At 43.2% G+C, this 25,232-nt stretch overlaps 1 protein-coding gene across 3 annotated transcripts in view; it reads left to right on the top strand.

The window, feature by feature from the left end:
• The window catches only part of tle3b (TLE family member 3, transcriptional corepressor b), a 32,005-nt gene extending 7,129 nt beyond the window's left edge, over nt 1–24,876 (top strand). Inside the window, exons 6-22 of one of the 3 annotated variants that reach the window (XM_070835096.1) lie at nt 3,867–3,929; nt 4,351–4,455; nt 8,447–8,482; nt 11,084–11,288; nt 12,157–12,173; nt 14,843–14,965; nt 15,575–15,625; nt 16,052–16,207; nt 17,150–17,285; nt 17,829–18,001; nt 18,661–18,737; nt 18,831–19,080; nt 19,977–20,224; nt 20,413–20,560; nt 21,031–21,181; nt 22,693–22,769; nt 23,450–24,876. In XM_070835096.1, the coding sequence (XP_070691197.1) occupies nt 3,867–3,929; nt 4,351–4,455; nt 8,447–8,482; nt 11,084–11,288; nt 12,157–12,173; nt 14,843–14,965; nt 15,575–15,625; nt 16,052–16,207; nt 17,150–17,285; nt 17,829–18,001; nt 18,661–18,737; nt 18,831–19,080; nt 19,977–20,224; nt 20,413–20,560; nt 21,031–21,181; nt 22,693–22,769; nt 23,450–23,557 (2,124 nt within the window). In that variant the 3' untranslated portion in view covers nt 23,558–24,876. The remainder of the gene's footprint in view (nt 1–3,866; nt 3,930–4,350; nt 4,456–8,446; nt 8,483–11,083; nt 11,289–12,156; nt 12,174–14,842; nt 14,966–15,574; nt 15,626–16,051; nt 16,208–17,149; nt 17,286–17,828; nt 18,002–18,660; nt 18,738–18,830; nt 19,081–19,976; nt 20,225–20,412; nt 20,561–21,030; nt 21,182–22,692; nt 22,770–23,449) is intronic. The other 2 variants (XM_070835259.1, XM_070835177.1) reach the window with 2 other exon arrangements.
• Nucleotides 24,877–25,232: the final 356 nt, after the last annotated feature.

Here is a 25,232-nt window from a genome sequence, read left to right as displayed (position 1 = left end):
CACACGCACACACTCTGTAATTCAGGTTCCAACGGACACACTGCTTTCCCCTATGCTGCTGCTGTGCTGAACAGTTGCTAGCGAAGGGATCTGTGTGGCTGCCGGGGGGTAATTTGTTTTGACAGTGTCTCTTATGATGGCAAAGAGTGCAGGGTGGAGGTAATCACCCTCGCTTGCTGTCAATAAGTGATTTTAATTAGCGCAGCTCATTAGGCTGCCTCAGCAACATGCCCTGCTGACTTTGTGGTGTGGGTGTGGTGGGGGTTGCTTTGTTTTTCACTACCTCTGTTCTCTGTTGTGGTCCCTGTTTATCTCTTGTATGATTGCCTACGTTTTAATTTCAGTTCTATCTTTGGTAAACTGAAAGCAAAAGGAATATGAATAGAAAAAGCAAATCTCAAGAATTAATCATGCCATTATGTTTGCCTGCTTGCTTTTGTTGCAGCATAGGTAGCCATTTTGGGTGTCTGTTGTGTGTATCCATTTCCTCACTTGTTGAGTGAATGAGTGAAATAGAGAAAGTGCCTCATCAAGGAGAGACATGTCTGTTTCCTGGATGGTGGAGGAGGGTAAAAGGAGGAGCAGAGGGAGGGAGAAAGAGAGCTTGTGCAAATGAATAATTTATACAGGATTCCTGGAATTGTTTGCCAAGGTGATGATGGCCGACCTGTCTCTAAGCCAAAACAAACTGACTACGAGAACACACACACACACTCTCTCTAGGGAGGTTGACGAGGTTATTGGAGGCTGTGAGACATACTTTATTTTGATAGCCAGGCTAGAAGGGCTGAGAGAACAGTGTTACACAATTAGTGTCTGGCTGTGTGTGTGTGTGTGTGTGTGTGTGTGTGTGTGTGTGTGTACTCAACCAACCAGCTGATGATGGTTTTGTGTGTCAGTGTTGATGTGGTTAAACGGAAGAAAACACCTTTTGTGTGTGTTTGTACATATAGACTACATAATTCAAAATTAAATCTATGAAAAAATATCGTCTACATGATGATTTGAACTCTAACGAAATCCGATGTAATGTTTTGGAAAACAGCCTATTTCCATATGCTCCCCTGCAGAAAAGGATGTCACTTCAGTTTTGTGTGTATGAGCTCAAAATAGAATGACATGCACATGCAAAATATTCTTCATGCATTTGTAATGAACAAGATACCTCTAAGTGCCTCTTTCTTCCTCTGCTCTGGCTGAGAAGATAATTCCCAAACAGCCATCTCTGCCCCCACCCCTCTGCCCCCCATCATATGGCACTTGTTTTCCTCGCCAATTGAATCCTCGTCAGAGACTCTGCTCTCCACTTGGGGGCTAATGCCTGGAGCGACAAACAGCCAAATGGCTTTCAACGCACCATTGACAGAGGGATGCAATGGAGAGAGAGCCTCTCCAAGCTCTGGTGCTACTAGACAACCCTGAGTACCTGTAATTGTGGAGCTGCAGTGAAAAGCTTCTGCCGGCTCAAAGGCTTCTGTTTTCAGTGGCTTTAAGTGACAATAAACTCTTTCTAGTGCCTGTCTCTGCTACTAAAAGCACTGTGGAAAATGGTGCCTCCAAAGTAAAGTGGGAGTCATTTAAGAGTGCTGCGAGTCATTGGATGTGATGCGTTATCAGTATTTTTCCCTTCAGAATGTCTGTGAAAAAGTCATGTAAATAAGCCATGTGGCCGTTTGCCCTCATAATGTGTGAACTCTGAAAAGAGTGGAGTGACTACATTTGAAAAGGAGGGACAAGATGTAGCCGATAAAGGCAGTGATTTTATCTTAACGGTATGTTTCCGTGTGAGTCATGTTTGCCCTCACATTCTCTTAAATTGTAGCTTAGATATGACAGGCAAAATGTACGGCATAAGCATCGCAATAATTAGGCCACAAAAAGAAAAACAGAAATGGATGCAAAGGAAGTCTGTACCATTGTTTTATTTCCTGGCTCCAAAGTAATATTTTATACTCCGTGGCAAATTTCAGAGGAAGCCAAGGGTTCGGGAACGTTTAACCATAAAAAGACCCTGAATGCAACTCGCCATGATCTCAGCTTTCAAAGCACCTGGTGCTTCAGTTCTCCTTACAGAATCAGCCGGTGTGTTTTTAGCACAGCGGACTTCACAGTTCAACACAAAAGGCCGAGTGCACCTGAATTCCATGAATGTGGAGTGGAGTGGTGATTTACTGAAAACAAATGCATGTCTTTCTGTGCGAATTGGTTTGTGGTGAGGGTTTGTAAAGTTGTTGCTCTAATAGCCGAGCGTATCAGCATACCGCTGTTTCCTACAAGCCCCATGTTGCTCCCCTTGCAGCCATTTCCAGAGAAGCGGTGTGATACTGAAACGCTCTAATCCTACTGTGTGTCATTGTATCCAGCCCCCGCTAATGATGATGGTTTATGAGTCTCCATAGAGCGCGTTCTCTCTTTCTGTCTCCCTCGCACTCTCTGTCAACCCCCCCAGTGCAGCCCCCTCCCCTCCTCCCCTCCCCACTCCCAGTTATCCCTCATTAATTTCCCGTGCCGATCAGATCGACAGGCCGAAAATTCAATTTAATGACCTGCCTCTTTGCTGCGCCTAATATGATTTTACAGGCTGTTCTGGTCAGGGCCCCAGCCCAATTTACATAACGATCAGCCGTGCCAGATAGCGTTGCCCCAGCAACAGAAGAGGGGGAAGATGAGAGAGGAAGAGGAGGAAGGAGGGAGGGCACAGAGGAGAGTAGTGGAGATTAGCAGGGAGGGATGTGAAGAAGCGTTTGGAGGAGCATGGAGGGGGGAGAAAGCACAGTCTAAGGTCAGACGGGGGTTTGTGAGATAATTCCTGACAGGCCAGCAATGGTCTGTCCCCCTCCGCTCTTTTCCTCCTTTTCCTGCCTCCCCTCTTCCAAAATAAAGAGTGAAACCGAGGGTTGTGCAAAAGGCTACTGGCACCTCCTGTCTCCCGTTGCCACTTTCTTTCTCCTCCTTTCTCCTCCCTCCCCCTTTCACAGTCAAACAAGGTTAAGGGAGAAAATGAGTGGAATGCAGCAGCGTATAAAACGCTGGGAAGGACCCCCCCAACACACACACACACACACACACACACACACACACCTGCTGGGCCTCCACCCCTAATCTCTCTGAATCAATTAGTTCACCTCCCCCGGTTCAGTCAAACTACATTACCTTAGTGTCAAATCAGAGCATTTCACTCCACCATTCATCACCGCCACACACACCCCACCCCTCTGCCTTTATTCTGCTTTCTACTTTTGTGTTTCTTCTCCTCCTCCTCCTCCTCTTCCTCCCCTCTCTGTGGAAAGTACAGATTTTAAAAAAGGAAATGGGTTTGTGCAAAATGTCTTGGGACATTCAAGTGCGGTAGGTGGGCAGCGCAGCATATCCATTTGTCCAAATGCAGCGCTGTAAAGTGCTCTATGTTGGTCGAGCCCTGCAGTATCATCTTACTGTCCCAGCTAATACTCTGCGGTCGATACCAAAGATGCCTGTGATAGATAGGGCCAGAGAGTTAACCTGTCTGCTTCAGCGTGCTCCACCCCCTATCTATGGGCCGTAATTATGAAGTATGGACCTCATTATGGTCTCTCCAGCCAGATGGTATTAGCATATTTCAGCCTCCTAATGAAATAAGGCCTGAGTCTAATGGAGGCAGGAGAAAGGGGGAAGTAAATTTGTTCTAAGGCGGTCCCAATTTAGTTAAGAAATACAGGGTCTGTCCAGATGGACACTGCAAACGTGTGTGTGCGTGTGTGCACACACACACGCACACCTTTTTGTTTTATCTGTGGTTTAACTGCTTGATTATAGTGTTGCCTGTGGCATGCAGTAGCCTGTAGGACTATGACTCTAATGTTTTCTCTCTCTCTCTTCTCCCACAGACTGAGATTGCCAAACGTCTGAATGCAATTCTAGCTCAGATCATGCCGTTCTTGTCACAAGAGGTGAGTGTCACCCCTGCTTGTAGCATTTTAAGATTGAGGATGATTTCATTCACTCAGTTCAGTGACTACACAGGAAACTGATAGATCTCGTCAGTGGGATGTATAGGAATGACAAGGTATCTCATAGACTGTAAGACTCTCTGAATACAAGTTATTGATCATTTATTAATCATTACACACACACATACAGTTCTAACATATTAAATCTTCTATAAGATCCCTTATTGTGTATAGTTTATTATCTACAGCATAAAATGGCTTTTGTGCATTATGGAGCATATTTTCCTCCCGGCTAAAGCGCCTATTTGTAGCCTCGTGTAGGTAAACCATCTGTAGAGTCCAGCATATGTGCTACTTTCAGTGTTTTCTAATGAACGTTTTTCCATCAGGAATCTAATCTTTGTGTTTATGTGTCCTGCAGCACCAACAGCAGGTGGCTCAGGCTGTTGAGCGAGCCAAGCAGGTGACTATGACTGAGCTGAATGCTATCATCGGGGTACGTGGACTTCCCAATCTGCCTCTCACTGTGTGTATACCCCCTTTTTCTTCCTTCATTTGACCTGAGGCCGGGGGCAAAACTGCACGCATAGAGGAGGACGGGCACTCCACTACAGACATATTGGCTATTTAAGTGTGCTACATTTCGCTCACGGGTTTATTTCACCTTTTATACGCTTCAGCTGAAGTGTTGCATGTCAAGCATAACCTGGGAAAGGGCAATAGATTCAGGAGGAAAATAGGGGTGAAACGGAATAAAAGTAGCTTAGTGTATTAATCTGCAACCATTTCCTTCTTTCTATCTGTGGTATTTGAATGTTCAGACTGAATACAAACTAGAAAAGCCACGTCCTCTTCTCGTGTGCAGACTTGCCCCTGTCTCTAGTGGTTTATCATGTTTTTATTTGAGTTCACAATGTTTGCAATATGCTGTCAATGCGGTGTTAACTGCTGTAATTTCTCTGATTGTTGTTTAACCTTGACCTGTCAGCACGCAGGGTGCAGTTCCTAACTGCAGCTCTGCTCTGATTTTCTTCTCAGGCAAAGAGCATCTGATCTACAGAAACACAGTGCAGTCTAAGATCAGATCAGGGTGTTTCTCAGATTTCACTTTGGCTGCACTTTAATTAGATAAAAGGTTTCAGCCAACAGGCTTACCCCTACCTCTGACCCAATAGCAGAAGGAATTAGAGTGGTCAGGTTGGGACAAGCTTTGTGATTGCAGCAGAGATTACAGCATTATGGACGTAGCAGATACTGAACATTTGTAACATGTAGAGGGTGAAAGACTGCGGCTGCGTTTAAGCAATGTTGGCAGAATAGGAAGAACATGAAAAACTGTGGTTATTCTGACTTAAGAGCCTTGACACACTGCTCGCCTTGTACTCACATCATATAAATAGCCCAAATTAGCTGCTGTTGCTGTGGCTAGAGCTACAGCTAAAGATTGTTTTCCTTGATTAACCTCTGCATTATCTTTGCGATCAATTAAAAAATGTCAGAAAATGATCAAGAATATTTTCTAAAGGTGCTATCAGTTCAGCTGTACTATAGTTCAGTTTACTATCACATAGCAAATAAGATTTTCTGGAGTTTGTTCCCTATTGTAGTTTTTCGCTGTTTGCAGCCTTTTGTCTGCTCCAGTGTTAATGAGTTAGTTTTTAGGGTGTAAGACAATTTTTGGCTTTAACTTGCTGTTTTTTAGCCTGATTGTATCAAAAGTATTTCAAACACTTTCATTATGTTTGAGAGCATCTACAGATATCTGAACTTTATTGGAGGAAAGGAGTTCACTTAAAAAATCAGAAACCGACCTTTGTAACCTTAATTGTAGCCACAATCCTAAAAACACACCAGAGCCACTATTCTTTTTAGTGATTTGGTCTTTCATCTGGTTTTATTTAACTACTATGAGCTGAGCTGCTTTCTAATAGCCAGCATGGACCCAGATGGATAACTGACCCTTTTGATTAGTCCTCTGTAGCAGAGGTTAGTCAGCGGTTAGCTAGTCCCAGTGGTGGGGGGTCAAGTCTAATGAGAGGCAGATATCGAAATTCGATTAAGGTAAATGAGGCAGGAGCACAACCCCCAGTTTTCAAGGTAATTACTTCCTATTTCCTTTTCTAGCTTAGTGAGACTGTCCACAACAGGAGTGACCTTCCCTCATTAAGGGTGGGCAGGGCCAGACAGCACACACATATACACACACACACACACACACACACACACACACACACACACAGGAAAACGGAGTTTAATTATTGGGGCAAAGACATGGCAGGTGATCATCAATCTCCATGTCCCTGCAGTGTGAGTGAGGCGGTGCTGTGGTGTCATTAAAGTCTGAGTGATATTCAGAGAGCATCAGGCTCTGGCAGCTTCCCACAGTAGTTAGATCAGAAAATAGATTTGAGTCACAGACACACACACAAGATGGGGCTGTGTGTTGGTATGCGATGCAATATGTACAGTATATTAAAGGATAACTCTGATATTTTTATTTTTGACTTTTTATTTAACCACAACCAGCTGTTGTATCTCACTATTCAAAGCTACCAGACTCCATTGACAAAAACAGTGATTTTACCTCACAGAGCACGGAAGTGGCTGTTCTACTTCTGCCTCGAGCTGTTTGTGTTAATGTGTGTCACACAAATATTGTGTTGGATCCTTTAACCTTTAAAACAAAATCACACAATAACGCAAACAAACTAGCAGATTGAGACAGCGATAGAATAGCAATAGCATCTATTTCTGGTTGAACAAAAAGGAGCCTTCCAACAGAGATAGATCTGGACAGGTCTATTCCTGCTGTCAGACACTTCACATAACAATCTGAGCCTGTCAGTGACAAAAAGAAGCACTTAAAGTGGACACACTTTGACCTGGTGAAGTAGCCTCGAAGGATAACATTACAGCCATTGTAGCTTGTATGCTGCCTGAAGCGGTGTTTTTCTGTTCCAATTCCAAAAGATTTTGTACCTACCAGTCTCTTTGAACACAAAACATGTAAAGATAGAACAGGTTTAAAAAAAAAAATTCCCACAAACACCCATCCTCCTCGACCTCTCCTCCCTGCTGGAGGCATCTGATGCCAAACAGCATATAATGTTCAACTTTGGGATCAGGACCTGATTTGTTGCCACATAACATTCAAACACGAGACTTTTAAGATAAGATATTGCTATTTTATATGAGACTGAAATTATTAATTTATTAACTTTGATCTACAGAAAATTATTTGCCAACTATTTGGATAATGACCTGGATAACGATCGATATGACCTTGTAAGTCATTTTTAATGCAAAAAGGCTTAAAAGCGTATCAGGAAAAACACAAACATCTTTAGTTTTAGCTGATGGTCGAATAAAGACATCACCGTGGACTGTCAGACACCAGGATGAGCTTTCTTTAAGATGGTAAGTAGACTTGATGAGTAGTTGAAAATTATAAATGAAAAAAATGTGTTGCAGCCCTGTTTTTTTCATTAAAATATATATTACAAGGGTTTAAAACGCATCATAATTTCTATAAAAATCTATAAAACTAACTACAGTTAGAGGTGAAAATGTTGAGAAACAAAATATCATGATGCTTTTTTAAAATAACGTCTTGTTTACATTAAATTAGTTACCTACAACCCAGCTGAGCCGAATGGTGTTAAGGGGACTGGAAAGATGAGAAACAAAGATGCAAACTAGTCTCCTCTGTCCAACATGATGTTTTGCATAAGTTACGGCCAGAGGTGACACGATTGAGATTGATTTTACAAGCGCCAGAGTCTCTTTGCCATGTTCCTACCCTCATTTCCATGATTTCCATCCACAGCAAGATTGTACTTAGATAATGTTTAACAAGTCAGTTACAGGTGGTGTGCTGCTTATCGCCAACCCTTATGTAAATGTTGTTCTCACTCTGGTCCATTTTCTAACAGTGGTCTTGTCTGTGTAAAAATGTGAATGCTTTATTTGGGTGTGCATATTGACTTTATATTTCCATCTGGTTTGAATGTGTAGGTCTTTTTATGAAGTGAGCATCTACAGGTTTGCTACAGGCAGTTAATGTCTGTTTTGTTATGTTTCAGGATGATGATTATTATGTTCAATGTGTTTTTATGTTCTTCAGCACGAGGCACTTCACAATTATTCACGCTTAGTGTTGTTTTCAATTACTTTTTACAGTTGAGTCAAGTAGTTGACAGAAAATTTATATTTTGATCATTAAAAGTTTTTTTTTTTTTAAGCAACAATGCTCCGAAATCCCTGTGTTCCTGCCTAAATGTGACTATTAGATAGTTTTCTTTGCTTCCTTTGATGGTAAACTGAATATTTTGGGGTTTTGGACTGTGGATATGAAGACATTGTCTTGAACTCCGGAACATTGGGATGGATTTATAGTTTTTGATAGAACAAAAGGATTAATCAATATCGAAGTTTTGATTTTCCTCTTCAGTTTTCTTGCTTGTTGCTGATATAATTTCTGGCTGATTCTCTCCTTCCTCTCTCCTTTGATCCCGCAGCAGCAGCCGCCTCATAGTGTCTACCCAGCCTTCATGGTCAGTGTTATGGGAAGTTACTCAACACAGAGAAACAACCTGTTTTTTTTCCCCCCAAAGTGCTTTGAACTACTTGCTGGCAGTGTGATATGTGTCTTCTTGAGGGGATTTGATGATGCCTTTTGGAGACAAAGCATGATGTGGGTGTATTTGGATATTTTCTCACCTCAAAAACATTTACCATGTCTCAATCCTGCTCCAACACTGAGCTCAGTCAGGTTTGTCTTCAGCAGAGGGTGTTTGCCCGTTTTTGTCACGACAACTAAAAAAAACTTGATGAGCCACAGAGGCTGTTGTAAAGCACAGGATAAGTAGGTAACGGTGGCTACCATTGCCAGACTTATTAAGCCAGTCTGCCAGCTGGTTTGTGCTGCTGCTGTTGATGCTTGTTCCACCTGACAGTACTGTTCTGCAGGGAGCCAGCTTCGCCTAGTTAACTTTAATTGTCCGTTTCCTGTGGAAGTTGCCTGAGCTGTGGCGGCATTTACACATAATGAAAAAAGATAAGTGTGAAAGGAAGCCAGCTCTTTATCCATGAATATTGAATTGGAAGCAATTTATTTTCTGAATTTCCCCTCTTCCCCCTCCCCCTCCACCACTCCCTTCCCTCGTCTCTCCTCGTTCCTCTCCTGAGCTATAGCTCGTTAATGAGGCTTCTTGATAATGATCCCTGCACGCTTTTCCTCATTAGGCACACTCAATAGGGACGTCCTTGCCTCAGTCCTCTCTCTCTTTCATTCTCTTGTTATTTTGTGATTCTGCCTCTCCCTCCTTTTCTTGTTCTGGCTGCCCCCTTCTCTCTTTTTGCTCGCTTTTCCTTTTTCACAACAAATAGGCTGCTCGGTACACCGGTACAATATCGATTAACAATGCCGCCCCTCAGTTGCGTCTATCCATTGTGCAATATTGGGTCCAGCTCGGCATAATGAGCTGACTGAATAATGGCCAGCTGCTAAATAAACCTTTAAATGTGGTAAGCCACTAGATATATATCCCCATCTAGATCATGTAATGAATGTATGGATGAGGTTATTGAAGTTTTATCTAGGAAGCAGAATAGCAGTCATGTTTTTTTCTTTTTTGGAGAGGCAGTTGATGGATGTGCTAAGTGTTATTTAACCTTGTTTTAAAGCACTTGCTTCCCTCTTGCCTGAGTGGCTATTTAACTCCTGTCTATCTACGCGCTCCTCTCTGGCTGCCTCTCTCATACAAACGTCCATGGCCTCTTGGGAGGTGTATGTGTGTTCTCCGCTGTGTCTGTGCTTAACAGCATTGTGCTGGAGGAGTGGGTGTGCTTGCCTGGTTTTTGAAAGTGTTGAAAGGTTTTGAGGTTTTCAAGTGTAGACCTATTGATTTTCAACTTTCCTAGGCAGCTATGATTGAAGCACAGTGGTTTGAGCGTGAGCAAAAACAATTTTGACGACCAGAGGAGATGTTGAGTCGAACGTAGATGTCACATAACGGTCTCATACCATAAATAAGAAACCATAAACACTTTGTAAAGTAACAGTAATGAGTGTAGCAGTGTTATAAGAGAGGAGCATCACATGAAAAAAGATGTAGGGCCCTGTTTAAGTGATGAATAGAGCTTGGTCCAACTCTGCTTTTTTAAGTTAAACAGCTCATTGTCTGGGCGCAAAGTAAGGCACTAGATGCAGAGGGGTTGTATTTAGTCTGTTCATTAATCATAGGTATGTTCTGGGCGTAACATGAATTAAATTAGTCAGTGTCGTCTCCTATTTCCTTTACACGCTAGGTGCTCCAGCACCTGGTGCATTGCTATTTAAAGTGTGTGTGTGTGTGTGTGTGTGTGTGTGTGTGTGTGTGTGTGTGTGTGTGTGTGTGTGTGTGTGTGTGTGTGTGTGTGTGTGTGTGTGTGTGTGTGTGTGTGTGTGTGTGTGTGTGTGTGTGTGTGTGTGTGTGTGTGTGTGTGTGTGTGTGTGTGTGTGTGTGTGTGTGTACACGTGTTGTGAACCTATGTTGGCACATCTTAGTACCTGAATAAATTTGCCCTTTAAATAGCAGGAAAACAATGTGCCATTGACTTTAGCCCAGGTGTTTGTTGGTTAATGGCTCAATGTTCTCCAAGATAACAATGTGTGTGACCACACCTCTTTTTAAGATCAACATATCTGTGGGTGCACAACACCGCTGGGTGTGAAAATGACAACTGCGTCAGTTAGAAGCTAGCAGTGACACAATAGAAAGGGTTGTTTTTTTTTGCCTCGTGACACAATATGTTCTTTATATAATGGATAGCCAATGCTAAAGTGCTTGAGAGTGGGAGATAAAAGCAAAAAGACACACGTTTTGGAAATGAATGTGTTCTGCTGTCTAACACTGTGAACCAGATGATATTCATACATTACATCTACAGCCATGACCAGAATCTGTTTTTCCCCCTCAGACAGTGAATGAGCTGGATCAGCATGTTGGCAGTCTGTCAGTCTGCTATTATGCATAAACGGATTGGCGTTGAACTAAATGTTGTCAAAGCCAGCTCTAATGCACGAGTAGAATGTGGTCATTCATGGATTCACTTCCCAGCCCGACCCACTTGTCCTCTGTCTTGTCTCTTGTCTCTCTGCGTTTTGTTTGCAGCAGCAGCAGCTTCAGGCTCAGCACCTCTCTCACGCAGCCCACGGACCCCCCGTCCAGCTGCCCCCACACCCCTCAGGCCTGCAGCCGCCCGGCATCCCCCCTGTGACAGGCGCTGGCTCCGGTCTGCTGGCTCTGGGTGCTCTTGGCAGCCAGGCCCACCTGCCTGTAAAAGACGAGAAGAACCACCACGACCTGGAGCACAGAGGTGAGGAGCACAGCCTGCCGCACACACTGCCTGCAGCCTTTTAGTACTGATGGGTGGTTTTACCCGCCAAGAGCTGGTTTTACCAGCCAGACACATTTATAATAGAAACATGTCATTCTATGCTCTTAAAGCTGTCACTGACTAATGCTTTGTAGATCTGTTAAAAGCCATTACTATGAATTACTTTTGGGTTGCTAAGATGTCAAAAATATCTCTTACTGGTCAGTTTGAATATTTCACATTCAAGGCTGCTGTTTTATATGTTGATAATTAATCAATAAAGGCAACAAACCATTAATTCTGCAGTTGATACATGCCAGTAATTAAGGATCACTGTCTAATGAGTCATCTGTAATTATAAATGTTAAATCATTGATAAAGGAGTTTTCTACAACTTCAGTAATAATTAATTTAAGGGTTTGGTTCAGATGCCTCACAGTCATTTTCAGTTAGTTGGAGAGTCTACGTGATGATCTAAAGATGTTAAACAGAGTTAAAAGTCTCCTGTTGGAGGACAAACATCGAGTGAGCTTCTCTCAACCTGGAAACCTAAAGTTCCCCTCAATGATCAGTGGTTTAAACTTGATATATGAAGCATCAGTACATGATTTATTAAGCAGTAACAGTCATTTGTTACAACTTATAAACCCTCTATAAAAAGTGTCTTATTAGAAAGTGTCTCCAAAATCAATCAGAAATCAAAATTGCATTGAGTTGCATACTTAGGAGAAGTGTTTTAGCTGAATAATATGTTGTGTTATTGTAATTGGAGTGCTGAGTGGTGGCGACACCTGTACTAATTTGTGTTTTGCTTCTCTTTCTCCTGGTCCCTCATCTTTTCACTCGCCCCTGGCCATTCCTCTGAAAGAACGCGAGTCGAGCACGGTACGTTGACTCTTCATCTCCTCTGTGACTTTGCCGGTGTCTGGCTCACTGTGTTTGGTGATTAGGTGTACTTTACATAGACTTAAGCCCACTGTTCAATAGAAATTCATGCTCTCTGTGGTAAGAACACACACATTTTTGTACTCAGGGGGATGACTGAAATCAAATAATGAAGTCTGGCCAAGTAAGCCAGTGCCATCTAATCCAGGTGGAAAATGACTCCAATCACTGGACGAGGATTAGTAGTCAGCTACCTCCTTTAATTTCAGCACAATTAAAAGCGACTTTGACTCTCCTTCTCTTCTTCCCTCGCCACTTCAGAGGATTCACTGTTGCATGTGTCCAATACCGACTCCTTTTCATCTCCTTTTATCTACCTTTCTCCTTTTCTTTTTCATACACCTTTATTTTCTGCCCGTCCCTTCTTCTTATCCTACTCATTTACTCCTTTCCACTACTTCCTCTCTTGCCGTCTCTATCTCTCTCCTCCTTCTCATGTTAAAGTCCTTGTTTATTGGACTGGCTTAAAGCTCTCAGTTAGCTGGAGCGTAACGCTCTGTTGGATCTGCTCGGCCAGATTGAGTTCCCATTGACTGGCCATCCTGAATGGGCCCACTCATGTCTGAAGGGAACCCAAACTCTTCCCCCATCTCGTATGGTGACAAGCGGCTGCCAATACTACCTTACCTGATCTCCCCGCCATCCTTTCCTCCCTCTCTTTTCAAGAGTACACACACACACACACACACACACACACACACACACACACACACACTCTCACACTCAGAGCCTTCCTGTCCTGTTGTCTCAGGTCATCTGATACCACAGTTGGAGGCAAGTGCAGGGTTATTGAGTCTAAGCAATCCTTTAAAGGTCACAGACACAGAAAGGCTGTAATGCTGTAGGAGATTTTTGTCTGTCAGACAGCATCTTCACACCAAGCCAGACTAAAACTCTCTTTGTGACTTTCTTTTCCACAACAGTAGCCGAACACATTTCCATATTTTGACCTGAGAAGCAGGGATGTGTGCATCCATTAAATGCCTGACCACAGTGTTTTTATCATCACCCTCCTCAGCTCAGGAGGTCTTTTTTAATGTCACTCAGGCTGTTTCTTGCTCTGCTGCTCTTCTTTGTCTTTCCGTCATTTGCTGCAAAGAAGGCAGACATCTTCCTTCTCCGTGTTTCACCATATCTTTCTGTTTCTGATGAAAGCGGGGATTTGTTGAGCTGCCTGACAGTGTGGGCTGGCCTCAGGGTTTGCTCGCCTTCACTCCTCCTCCTCTCTCTCTCTCTGCCTGTCGGCCTGTTTGGCAGTGCTACCCCACCACACCAGTGCCCAGACTACAAAAACCCCGTTTGCAGCTTCTGAGAGAGTGCCAGCCTGTCCGGGCATTCCCACTAGTGGGGAGAACTCATTGCCACACTGCTACGCTCTCATTGCTTGCCAAGTTCCTTTCCTGTTTTGCTCTCTTGTCTTTCTTCCTCTTTTTTCTCATTTTCTCACTCTGCCTCTTTCATGGCTCTTTTCTCTGCTGGCAACACCCTCTTTGTGTCTTCACATTGCACTCTTGTCCAGGTTCCCTCAATGGCCTCTTTCTTTCCTTCCTCTTTTTTTTATTTTTTTATTCTGGTTGATTTTCATGAACTTTGCCGTCATTTTCTCCTGTTTTGTCACTGACCTGCTGCAGCTCACACACACACTCAGGGACTCTCCAGTACTCATTCATGTGGGTTTTTACAGTTACACAGTGCTTAGACCCTGGTCACTTTTGTTTTTATTTGCATGTACTTGCATGTCACAGGCAGTAAAAGTAGTCAGGAATACAAGCTTTGTTTGGTTTGAATTGTTAATGTTGCTTCAAGCGTGTTTCTGACCAGGTCACTGTGAAGGTCTACAAGAGGATTGGATGACTGTGTGTGTGTGTGTGTGTGTGTGTGTGTGTGTGTGTGTGTGTGTGTATGTGTGTGTATTAAAATCTAAAATATATGAACACACCAGCTTCAGTCTGCTCTCCACACCTCTAGTCGAGCCTACTCTAGCTTGCCACTTAATGCTTTTGTCTTCCGGAGGCGTTTTTGTGTGTTTTTGGGTTTGCTCAGCTGCCCGTCTGTTTCCTCCTTGCTCCATTGCCTTGGCAGCAGCAGGGCTAAGCTGTCCCAGAATCCTCTTCTGCACCTTCAATCCCAAATCAGTCCAAGAGCATTGTGCGTCTAGCTTTACAGTCAATATTGTCACTGCTCTGTCAAATGAAAAGGCTCCAGATCCAGGTCTGGACTTAAACGCACCATTTAGTTGTTTCTGGTTTCTGAGGGTTTGTCGTATGCTGTGTTTAAGCCCCAAAACATTCACTTGACTGACGGCTCTTTTTTTCTGTCACCTTAAACCAACAGAGAAGCTTATTTATTTGAGCCACAGTTTATTTCTTCATAACATGTCAAGATGGAGAAAGACTACACTATTTACACGTTTACGCTATTAGCCAAGCTCACTTCCTCACATACTACTTGATGACGCTGCAATTCTACATGATGCAGCACACAGCATCCTCAAAAAACTCTCAGTAACCATATGTCAGCTCTAATGAGCATTGCTAAGAGTCGGAGGTATAGCACACTCAGATGGAACTGGAGACTGATGTGGTCTGGCTGCGTGTTGTTGTTGGCAGAATAACTCAGTGTCGCCATCAGACAGCCTGCGGGCATCGAGTGAGAAGCACCGCGGCTCTTCAGATTACGGCCTCGACTCCAAGAAACGCAAAGTGGACGACAAAGACAGCGTGTGCAGATATGTGAGTGTTTGCAGCCCTCCTACTCTAGATGTTAGTGGGGTTCTGGGCTTGTTTCTGCTTGTATTTTAACTTTGATCAACTAACTGTCCTAATAGATGTAGTTTTACTATATTAGGCCACTCCTAAAAAATGTATAAGCAAAACAAATTCAAACACCCATAAAATGATGCATTACCAACACTTACATAATATAATTTCCCTGTTGTCCTGGAAAGGAGTATGTAATTTAACTGTGTTTAATTGTTCCACCTCCAATTAATTAGTTCTAATTAAATGCTAAGCTAATGCATCCTTCAGTCTGTTAGTGAGAGCGTTCAGTTAGTACAATTCAGCATACATGAAGAGAAATGTTTCTTACAATTATTGTAATTTATTGATACCCCCTGAATATCTATTGACTGAATAACAGAACTGTGTATCAATTTTCCCTGTAATTACTCCAAAGTCAGAGAAGGAGGGCCAATAATTAACACATGCTATATTTGACTCTGTATTTAAGTAAAAAGTAGTTACAAAGTCTGTTGAGAGCTTTTATTTTGATCTCAAAGTCAAAAAACTGTACTGTACTGGTCACTGGTCTAAAATGAGCCTGTCACTCCTTCATTTCAGGACAGTGATGGGGACAAAAGCGACGACCTGGTGGTGGATGTTTCCAATGAGGTAAGACTGCGTTTGAACTGAGCTGCTCGGCTACATTCCACAGTGTGAACGCTGCACACAAACTAAACACAGCTCTTTTGTCATTTGTCTGTTGAAGCCTCAACACCTTTCACAGCGTTACAAAAAAAGTCTGTCATAATATTGGTTGTGTGTGCGGGTGTGTGCGCCGTGAGCGTGTGCTTACTTGCTGTGTTTCTTTTGCCATTCATGCAGAAAGTAAGACAAAGAACACAAAGAGAAAAGGGAGTGACAGGTGAATGAAAAGTGTGTGTATGTGTGTGAGGGAGAGTACGAGCACGCACGAGTATATTTATCTGTGTTTGCACATGAGGCCCCAGTTTGTTTGACCTACATGTACATGCCAGTGGCTTTCCTCCGGTCTGTTTGCTCAGTCTCGCTCTCTGTCTGTCTCATTTAACTCCGTAGGATCCAGCTACCCCTCGAGCCAGCCCCGCTCACTCTCCTCCGGAAAACGGCCTGGATAAATCAAGAGTCCTGAAGAAGGATGCTGCCCCCAACAGCCCCGCCTCTGTCGCCTCCTCAGGCAGCACGCCGTCCTCCAAAGCGAAGGACCACGCCCACGTGAGTGTGAAGGACACGCCGAAAGACTAGAGAGGAGATGAAATAAGGAGGTTACAGTGAAGGGGGTGAAGGGTGAGCTGACAGACTAAAGGGCATTTGTCAAGTGAAGTGGGTGTCTGTGTGAAGGACTAATACGCAGGAGGCTTAGCAGTGGGCTGCTGTGAGGGGCTTGAAGGGGCAGAGGGTGGATGCACTCTCAGGAAATCAAACCCTGTGGCTCACTCTTCTCAATCTCCTTTATGGCTTACTCAATAAATGGTCATTTCTTCCTGGGCCTGAGGCTGTAAATAACCCAGAGACACGGCAGCAAGGGAACTGCTGTCTCCCTCTTTTCTTGCTTCGACTCATCTTCTCCCCCTCCACCCCCCATGTTCTCTGATACTGAAGCTCCCACTAACCAGGCTAAAACAATCCTCATGCATCAGTTTTACATAAACCATTTCACTGAGGATTAGGATAGATTTATAGCCCACATTGCCTCCCTCCACCTCCCATGACACCCAGCTTCTTTCTGACGCTCATTAGTGTGTGTCACCAGGCTAAACCCCTACTGCTCCAACTCGATCTGGAAAGGAAGAAAGATGGATTAATTATGAGAGAAGTGTTTGAGCCACCATCTTGCTTGTCTAGCCACTCTTAACAAGCTTGACTTCTAAGCGAAGGTTTATGCCCCCACCCCACACACACATGCACACACACACACCATGGCTGTAATGAAGTGTCAGTGTTAGATTGGATTACCTTGAGCCGTCCACTTGGATTGTCACTCTGGATTTCTCTGCCAGTGGGATTTTTTTTGACTCACTGGGGGATTTTTTTACTCTGGCATAGACGCTGTTTCATGTTTGTGTGTGTGTGGCTGAGAGTGAGAGTAAGTGAACTTTCACTGAGTGGGCACAAAACAAGGTTACACTCAGTGTTAAAAAGTATCTCTGTTTTTAGAACGACAAGTCGTCCACACCGAGCCTGAAGTCCAACACACCTACACCAAGAAATGAGGCCCCAACACCAGGAACCAGCACCACTCCAGGACTACGGCCTATGACGATGGGCAAACCACCCGGCATGGAGGCTTTAGGTACGCAGGGACCATCACTGTCACACTCATTTAAATCTGAAGCAGTTCATTTATTGACAAACAAAAAGATATTATACTACTCAATGTTTTCACTAGAAAAGTACTTAAGATAAATGTGTCTGAGAACTACTGAAATCTCAACGAACAGTGCGGACCTGCACGTCAAACGAGTTGATTGGTTGATGAAACGGAAATGAAAACAATCATATGCCTAATACAGACACAAATATAAAAGTCACACAAATGTATTCAAGCAAAAATCTTTGAAGATTTTATAGACCAAACAATCCACCAAGAATATGATCTGCAGATTGATTCATGATGACATAATCCTGAGATAGTTGACCTGGGAAACAATAGTTGAGAAAACTAGCAGGTGCTTGTCCAGTTGTCATGGAATAGAATAAAATTGAAATAATCTTTGGTTGCAGCCCTTCACTCATTGTACTGAACAGTAGTTTAGTGTTTCCAAATGTCAATCATTGTCTCTCCCTTCTGCACAGTTCCTATAACTGAATTAAAATGGTCTTTCCCCTCCTCTAGCTGCTCCTGCCCTGCGTACTCCTCTGTCCATTGCTGGTTCCTACGGCACCCCGTTTGCTATGATGGGTCATCACGAGATGAACGGATCCCTGACCAGCCCAGGCGTCTATCCGGGTCTCATTTCACCACAGATGAGTGCTGCAGCTGCCGCCGCTTATGGACGCTCACCAATTGTAACTATTCTAGCTTCCGTATAAAATTTATGAATCAAATGTTTGCTTATTGCGCACAAGTGAATGAATGTAGCTCCTCTTCTTCATATATACTCATTCATATATTCCTCCTCCATCAGTCTGACACAACAAGCCCTCACCAGTCTCTGTATGAATTATCCTCCAAGACTGTAGGCTGCAAAGTCTACTTGCCGAATGACTTTGAGAAACTTAAGCATTCATCCTATATTTCCACAACTCATTGTGAATATTTCTGCTTGGCTGGCTGCAGCTTGTTGTGTGTACATAATGAGAAAGTACAGAGAGGGCCCAGCTCCTTTACTTTGATGTTAGTTAGTTAGCATTCTAAAGGCTAAAAAAAAAGGCGCACCCCCCCAAACACATCTTCGTGTTTGAAAATCTTCCAGGCTTTCATTAGCATTAGCAAGTGGCTTTACACAAGGCTACAACATGTAGCCTTGTGTAAAGCTTCTCTGTATGCAATGAAGCTGAATCTGCGCCTTTTTAAAGGGATTTGCCTGGAAAGGTGGTACAAGAGTTCCTCAGGGCGTCAGCAGATGAAGTGGAGCGTGGTTTCCAATTTGAATATTAGCTTAGTGTAATTTATCTTTGCAGGTTACTGGTTGTTTCTTAACTCGTGGCTCTTTTTGATCATGCAGGCAGGGTTTGATCCTCATCCTCACATGAGAGCTCCAGGCCTACCAGCCAGCCTCACGTCCATTTCTGGAGGAAAACCGTGAGTATCTGGAGTTTTGGGTTTTATTATTAACAGATAGCTAATATGTCTTTGCTCACCCTGACCATCTTTCCCGTCGTCTGTCCTCTGCAGAGCTTATTCTTTTCACGTTAGTGCGGATGGTCAGATGCAGCCCGTTCCTTTCCCTCCAGACGCACTGATAGGCCCGGGCATCCCGCGCCACGCTCGCCAGATCAACACACTGAGCCATGGCGAAGTGGTGTGCGCTGTTACCATCAGCAACCCAACACGTCACGTCTACACCGGTGGCAAGGGTTGTGTCAAGATCTGGGACATCAGCCAACCAGGCAGCAAGAGTCCAGTGTCGCAACTCGACTGCCTGGTAACTATTATTCTGTTTTTACAAGTCACGGCACAACAAAATGTGAAATGTTTGTTCCAGAGCTTCAGATCTGTCTTCGTACTGAAGATGTTTCAAAGTGGTAACAAGGCAGCCAAGCAGAATGGAGACATAACATACTCGTGTTTAATGAGTTCTCTGCAAACGGTCTCCTTCATTAAGACTGTCTTGAGCATCAAATGTAGCCTGACTCCACATCCCACCGCAGCTTTCTCCCAGATCCCAGCAGACAGAGATGTGAATAATTCAGCAAAGTGTCTCACTACTGCGCTGAAATAATCCTTGGTGAGAAAAAAAAGCCTGCTGAGTAATGATGTTCTGATTGGCCAACCCTGTCTGCCATTACCCAGCTCATTACTTCCTCCCAACTGCCTCCCATTTCTCATTTTGATACTGCGGCTTCATGCTGTTCAACTCATATGGCCTCCAACACCCTTAAGGTGCGTCCAGAGTGCAATTGGGTCTTATAAAGCCATCAGGGTGCTATTTTAATTCGACCAAGAGCTTCCACAGTCCTATTGATCTCTGTCTTCCCTTCTCCTGGAGCCTGGCCAACAGCTGTAGCCCCCCCCCCCTCTCTCTTGCTACTTCTATCGTTAAAGCTGACATCCACATCTTCACTATAACACGAACTGGAGGCAGCAGCAGTCTTAAACTCAAGAGGAGCTTTGCTTTGACGAGTGAAGTTTTAAGAAGAGACCGTCTTGATGTGAATACACTTATGTATGCAGCTGATCTCTTTTGCTCAACAGAATTGTAAATGAGTTTGTTCTTAACTTCATGTCATCCCATTCACATAGATCTTTCACATATTGAAAGATTTCCAGATAAATTACATCCAGTTATCAAGATCGTGACGATGCTTGTTTCTGTTCCAGAACAGGGACAATTACATCCGCTCCTGCAAGCTGCTGCCTGATGGCCGCACCCTGATAGTGGGTGGCGAGGCCAGCACGCTGACCATCTGGGACCTGGCCTCACAGACACCCCGCATAAAGGCCGAGCTCACTTCCTCTGCTCCAGCCTGCTACGCACTGGCCATAAGTCCCGACGCCAAGGTCTGCTTCTCCTGCTGCTCAGATGGAAACATCGCCGTGTGGGACCTCCATAACCAGACCCTCGTTAGGTCAGTGCTTTGGCTGAGGGGATATCTGTTTTTTATCGACACACAACAAATAGTGAACTCACTCACTTTGAATACACAGCTCCCTGTGTTTGAAGAATAAAACAATTGACCAACAACGTCATTGTTAGAGTTGGGAGGGCTTCCCTCTCTGCTCCTGACTTCATGTTTGGTGTCTTGTGGTGTTCCAGACAGTTCCAGGGCCACACAGATGGAGCCAGCTGTATCGACATCTCCCACGACGGGACCAAACTGTGGACCGGAGGGCTCGACAACACTGTCCGCTCCTGGGATTTGAGGGAGGGACGGCAGCTCCAGCAACACGACTTTACCTCACAGGTACAGAGAAACCTGTGTAAAATAGGAATAAAAATCTAAATTTCATACATATTATTTAGCGTCTTTGGACAACGATTTGATATTTGATTCAATTCTGCATCGACCTGCAATCGATTAGGGACAATATCATACGTCATATTTAATACAATCAGTTACATTTATATCAACTCACAAAGAGCAAACAGTGTTTCACCTGCCATTATTTTCAGGGAAGCTGCCCCCATTCAGTTTTTAAATAAAATGCAGGTATTAAGAAATGTAAGGTTACATAATATATTTGTAATAAATAATCAATGGTATTAGATTTAACGTTGAATGAATCCAGATCAATGGTTCGTTGCACCTCTAGTATAACTCAAATGCATGCAGTACAGCGTCTACTAACATTCCTGATGTAGCAACCACACGCAGAGGACACACTGATGAACACTCGTTGCTAATCCAGCCGCGTTGTTGTGTCCTTGATGCAGATCTTCTCTCTGGGCTACTGTCCCACTGGAGAATGGCTGGCTGTGGGCATGGAGAGCAGCAACGTGGAGGTGCTTCACCACACCAAGCCTGACAAGTACCAGCTGCACCTGCACGAAAGCTGCGTCCTCTCACTTAAGTTCGCCTACTGTGGTAAGTAACAAGCAAAGAGGCTCCTTAATATGGGCTTCGAGATGGTTTGGTCTACTTCTCGCCAGACAGCCATTAAAGTTGTTGTTGATATTCATGTTTGTCAATGGATGATTTGTTAAGATTTTGATGGGGTCACATCAGGCAAGAGATGTCCTATTTATGGGCTTACTTACTTCTGTTGAGATATTTAAGTGTCATTTTGGTATCAGTGACACTAAATATCTTACAGGCTTTAGACAAATATAAAAGGAATTTAGTGTTCTCCACTGGAAATACAAATCTGGCCATGGAGAGAAGGCTTTGAAACAACATGTAGATAAAGTCGAGAGGGCGAATTTACAGAAAATATAACTGAACAGTTGCATGAATGTATAAAATGTAGAATATTTAAAGTTGGAGGAGTCTGTAATTTCTTAAGTGGATGGGATTCTCTGAAATTGTAGCTACGGTCCTGCGGCTTATCTCTCCACTTCTGTTACTCTCATCTTGCCAAAATCATTTTGAGACAGACAATCACTTCAGGATCGTCTTGACAGTCGCTCTGCTAGAAACACATCTGTGAACCCCGTCTGATGGGCAGATCTTTACTGTCAGTGTTCAGCTGGACTGAGCTGTTACAGCTGGGGACATCTTCTGTGCACCAGCGAACACAGAAACAGTGTCTGTAGATGCTGAAATGATTCAAACATACTGTGACTGAGTCACTTGCCGAGTGTCAGTGAGATTAAAACGCTGTTTATTTTTGCTGTAGAACATTTTTTTTTTTTAAATCTGAACTTTTAATGAGCGCTGTTTATTTGGGAGAATTTGTTTTGAGTGGTAAATAGTGTTGCTCCCGTCTCTCTGTACTGTGCATAACAAAGGCTTGTAGCTGTATTAACAAGGAAGCTGTTATTTTACAATTAGGCTCATCATTCAGTGCAGATCATTCTGCCTGTTGGGCAGACCAGCTGCTCTCAAGTTTAAGGCGCAGACAAATTAGGTTTTACTATCGCCTCACATTCTTTTTTTGCCTGAACTGTCAGTATTAATTGCCCCTCACAAGACCCCTGGAGCACAGTCTCATATCACCGCCGCCGCCGCCGACACACAACGGGTTAATTCAGATGCCGCTGACTGCTTCAGAGCTCTTGCTGTCACTAATTAAATCATTACCCAACTAGTCAGTTGGGTAATTAATCAGAGGGTGATTTAAATAATTATCAGAGTGGAAATGGTGCGAGGCTCCTTATTATGTGCATTTTATGATTGTTAATGTAATGGTATTTTCCTCAATAAGGCTTTTAGGGCCATTGATAAGGTTATTGCAGAGTCGTGTGTTATCTGATGATGTAATGCTGTAATTATGCTCTCTATCAAAAGCCTAAAAAGACGGAGATGACAAACACGACTGTGTGTGTCTAAGCGCACACACACACACACACACACACACACACACACACACACACACACACACACACACACACACACCTTCAGGTTATATTCTCAAGATGTCTGTTCTGTGTTTGCAGGTAAATGGTTTGTGAGCACAGGGAAGGACAATCTGCTGAATGCATGGAGGACTCCTTATGGTGCCAGCATATTCCAGGTAGCTAAAATAAACACAGACACACAACTCAACTTAACGCTGTGAAGTTTACAACACAACCTTAGTGGTCTTAAATCGAGACAAGGAGGTGATTTCACAAGATAGTATCCTTTCTATCATGCATCATTTTTTCATTTAACTATGTTTATTATCGCACCTCAAAGTCTCCTGGCTGCTTGGGATGTCACTGAGAGGTTGAAAATATGATGAATGAAAATAACTTGATTGCAGCTCTATTGTTAAATATAAAGTAAAGTAAAAGTCCATTAAGATAAGTGCAGCATTTTTGTAATTAACTTAAGTCAATCCATCAGGGCCAGCACAGCAGTTTTTTGATGCATGATTCAGAAGTTTATTCTTAACGTTAAGCTCAGTCAGGGGTTACAGTGTTACTGTCGCTTAATGGAAAACCAGAATGTTTTCTGAGTGACACCAGAGGCTCCACCAGCTCTGGTTCACGTCAGCGATACAAGCTAATGTGACAAGCATCTAGTAAGACAACAACTGGACCACATCCAAAGAGTGAAGCCTCTGTAGAACTTAAGCTAATTCAACAGTAACCATCTGTACCTTTCTTATATTCATTGTTAAACATGCTGCATAAGACAAACAACTGGAACAACAATGTGATAATCACAAAGAAATGAAAACTGTTAACTAAATTTTTTAAACCTCTACAGTCGAAGGAGTCGTCCTCCGTCCTGAGCTGTGACATCTCAGCAGACGACAAATACATCGTGACAGGATCCGGAGACAAGAAGGCCACTGTCTACGAGGTCATCTACTAGAGAGACGGGAGGCTCCCGATCGGATGACTTTTACGTGTGCCTCCCCGACCATCTATCTGTGGACTACAGCGAGCTGACGCAAACTACAGATTTGGGAAACTTAAATGGTGGAAATCGATGGAGTTGTTGGCCTGGAAAGAAGTTAACTTTTTTCTGTCCTTTTTATTTTGGAGGGTTTATTTTTGGGTTACACTTTTTTTGTGACTTCTGATTACTTTTTTTTCTTTGAGAGTATTTGGGTTTAACCCCACGAAGCGGCGCTTCATTTCTGAGAACCTCGTTCCCCAGACGTCTTGTGAAAAGTGTACATATCGGATTAAATAAAAGACATTTTATATATATTATAAAAATATATATATTTTCATGTCCTGGGTGTACTTGTGATGATTTTTTTTTTTTGGCCCACTCTGTCTTATGCCATGATATTTGAGTGGGAGAGCATAGATTAGAACTTTTTAACAGTTTTACTCATTGATTTTTCTTAAAGCACACTCTCCAGGTTGACCTTTTCAGAAATCAGAAGAACACAAAACTTGTAAGTAGGACTTTTTGTGGAGATTTTAAAATGGCCTTTTGTCACACTGCTCTTACCGGACGATGGAAATGTGGAGTGCGCTGACTCAGGCGGAGCCTCGGCTGGTTTGGACCACTTTGGGGCTGAGCGGGACGCTATGATTCAGGAAGAGAGATGGATGTAAATTTAATTCGTATATATAAAAAGACCTTTTTAAAGTGTACATTTCTGTCTGTGCTACCTTTCTCCCCGTTTGTTTTACCTTGTTAGATGAAGTGAGATGGGGAATGTTTAGCGTTCAGCCTGACCCTTGGACCTCAGTTGGCAACAGAAGCACTGCAGCAAGCACAAACTGGATGACAATGTGCTTTTTGCTAACGTGACGTAATATGGATGTTGAATTGCACCATTGATTTCTCGGCTACAGACTAAACTCAAACAGTCCAATCAGTGCTATTGGACCCCTTCTGCCCTTTTGTATCTTATCAATATTCCTGGAATATGTTTGGCTGGCCATGACGGCGAGGCAGAGAGACGTAATCGCCCATAAGGAAGGAGGGAACGGCAACAGAAATACAACAATTAGTAAATCAAATGTCTCTCTTGTTGACGTTAAGACAACAGTGAATAATTCTGGTTTGTACACTGTGCTCCTGATCCTGTCAGCATTTCCCACAAGAAAATAAAAGGGGCGAAATGCGCCTGTCCCTCCGAATCACACCAAAGTATGTAGCAAATGCTGTCAGCACTGAAAAGAAATGTACAGTTGTTAATAAATCAATAAAACAGTTTTTGTAGAATGGCCCATTTCCTTGTGACTGACCCTCAAATTCTTCAGCAACTAATGGGGAACTTCACGTACAACATTTAAAGGAATAGTTCAACATTTTGGGAAATGCGCAACTTGATTTCTTGCAGCGAATTAGATGAGTAGATTAATTCCACTCATGTTTATATACTAAATATGTCAGGAGGTATTGATCTTAGTGTTACTGAGGGGAGGAAGCTAGGCTGGCTCTGTCCAAAGGTAAAGCTCATTAATTAAAAAGTTTTATCTCCTGTGTTTATTCTGTAGTAAAAAAGATGTTGGTGCCTGTCAACAACATCGCAACAACTGGAAACATGAAAGTCAGTCAATGCTCCCGGCCAAGAAATAGTCTG

This window comes from Pempheris klunzingeri, chromosome 1, assembly GCF_042242105.1.
Source record: "Pempheris klunzingeri isolate RE-2024b chromosome 1, fPemKlu1.hap1, whole genome shotgun sequence".
NCBI classification, from domain to species: Eukaryota; Metazoa; Chordata; class Actinopteri; order Acropomatiformes; family Pempheridae; genus Pempheris; species Pempheris klunzingeri.
The sequence above is the reverse complement of the archived record's forward strand: the minus strand, read 5'-3'. Positions and strand labels throughout refer to the sequence as shown.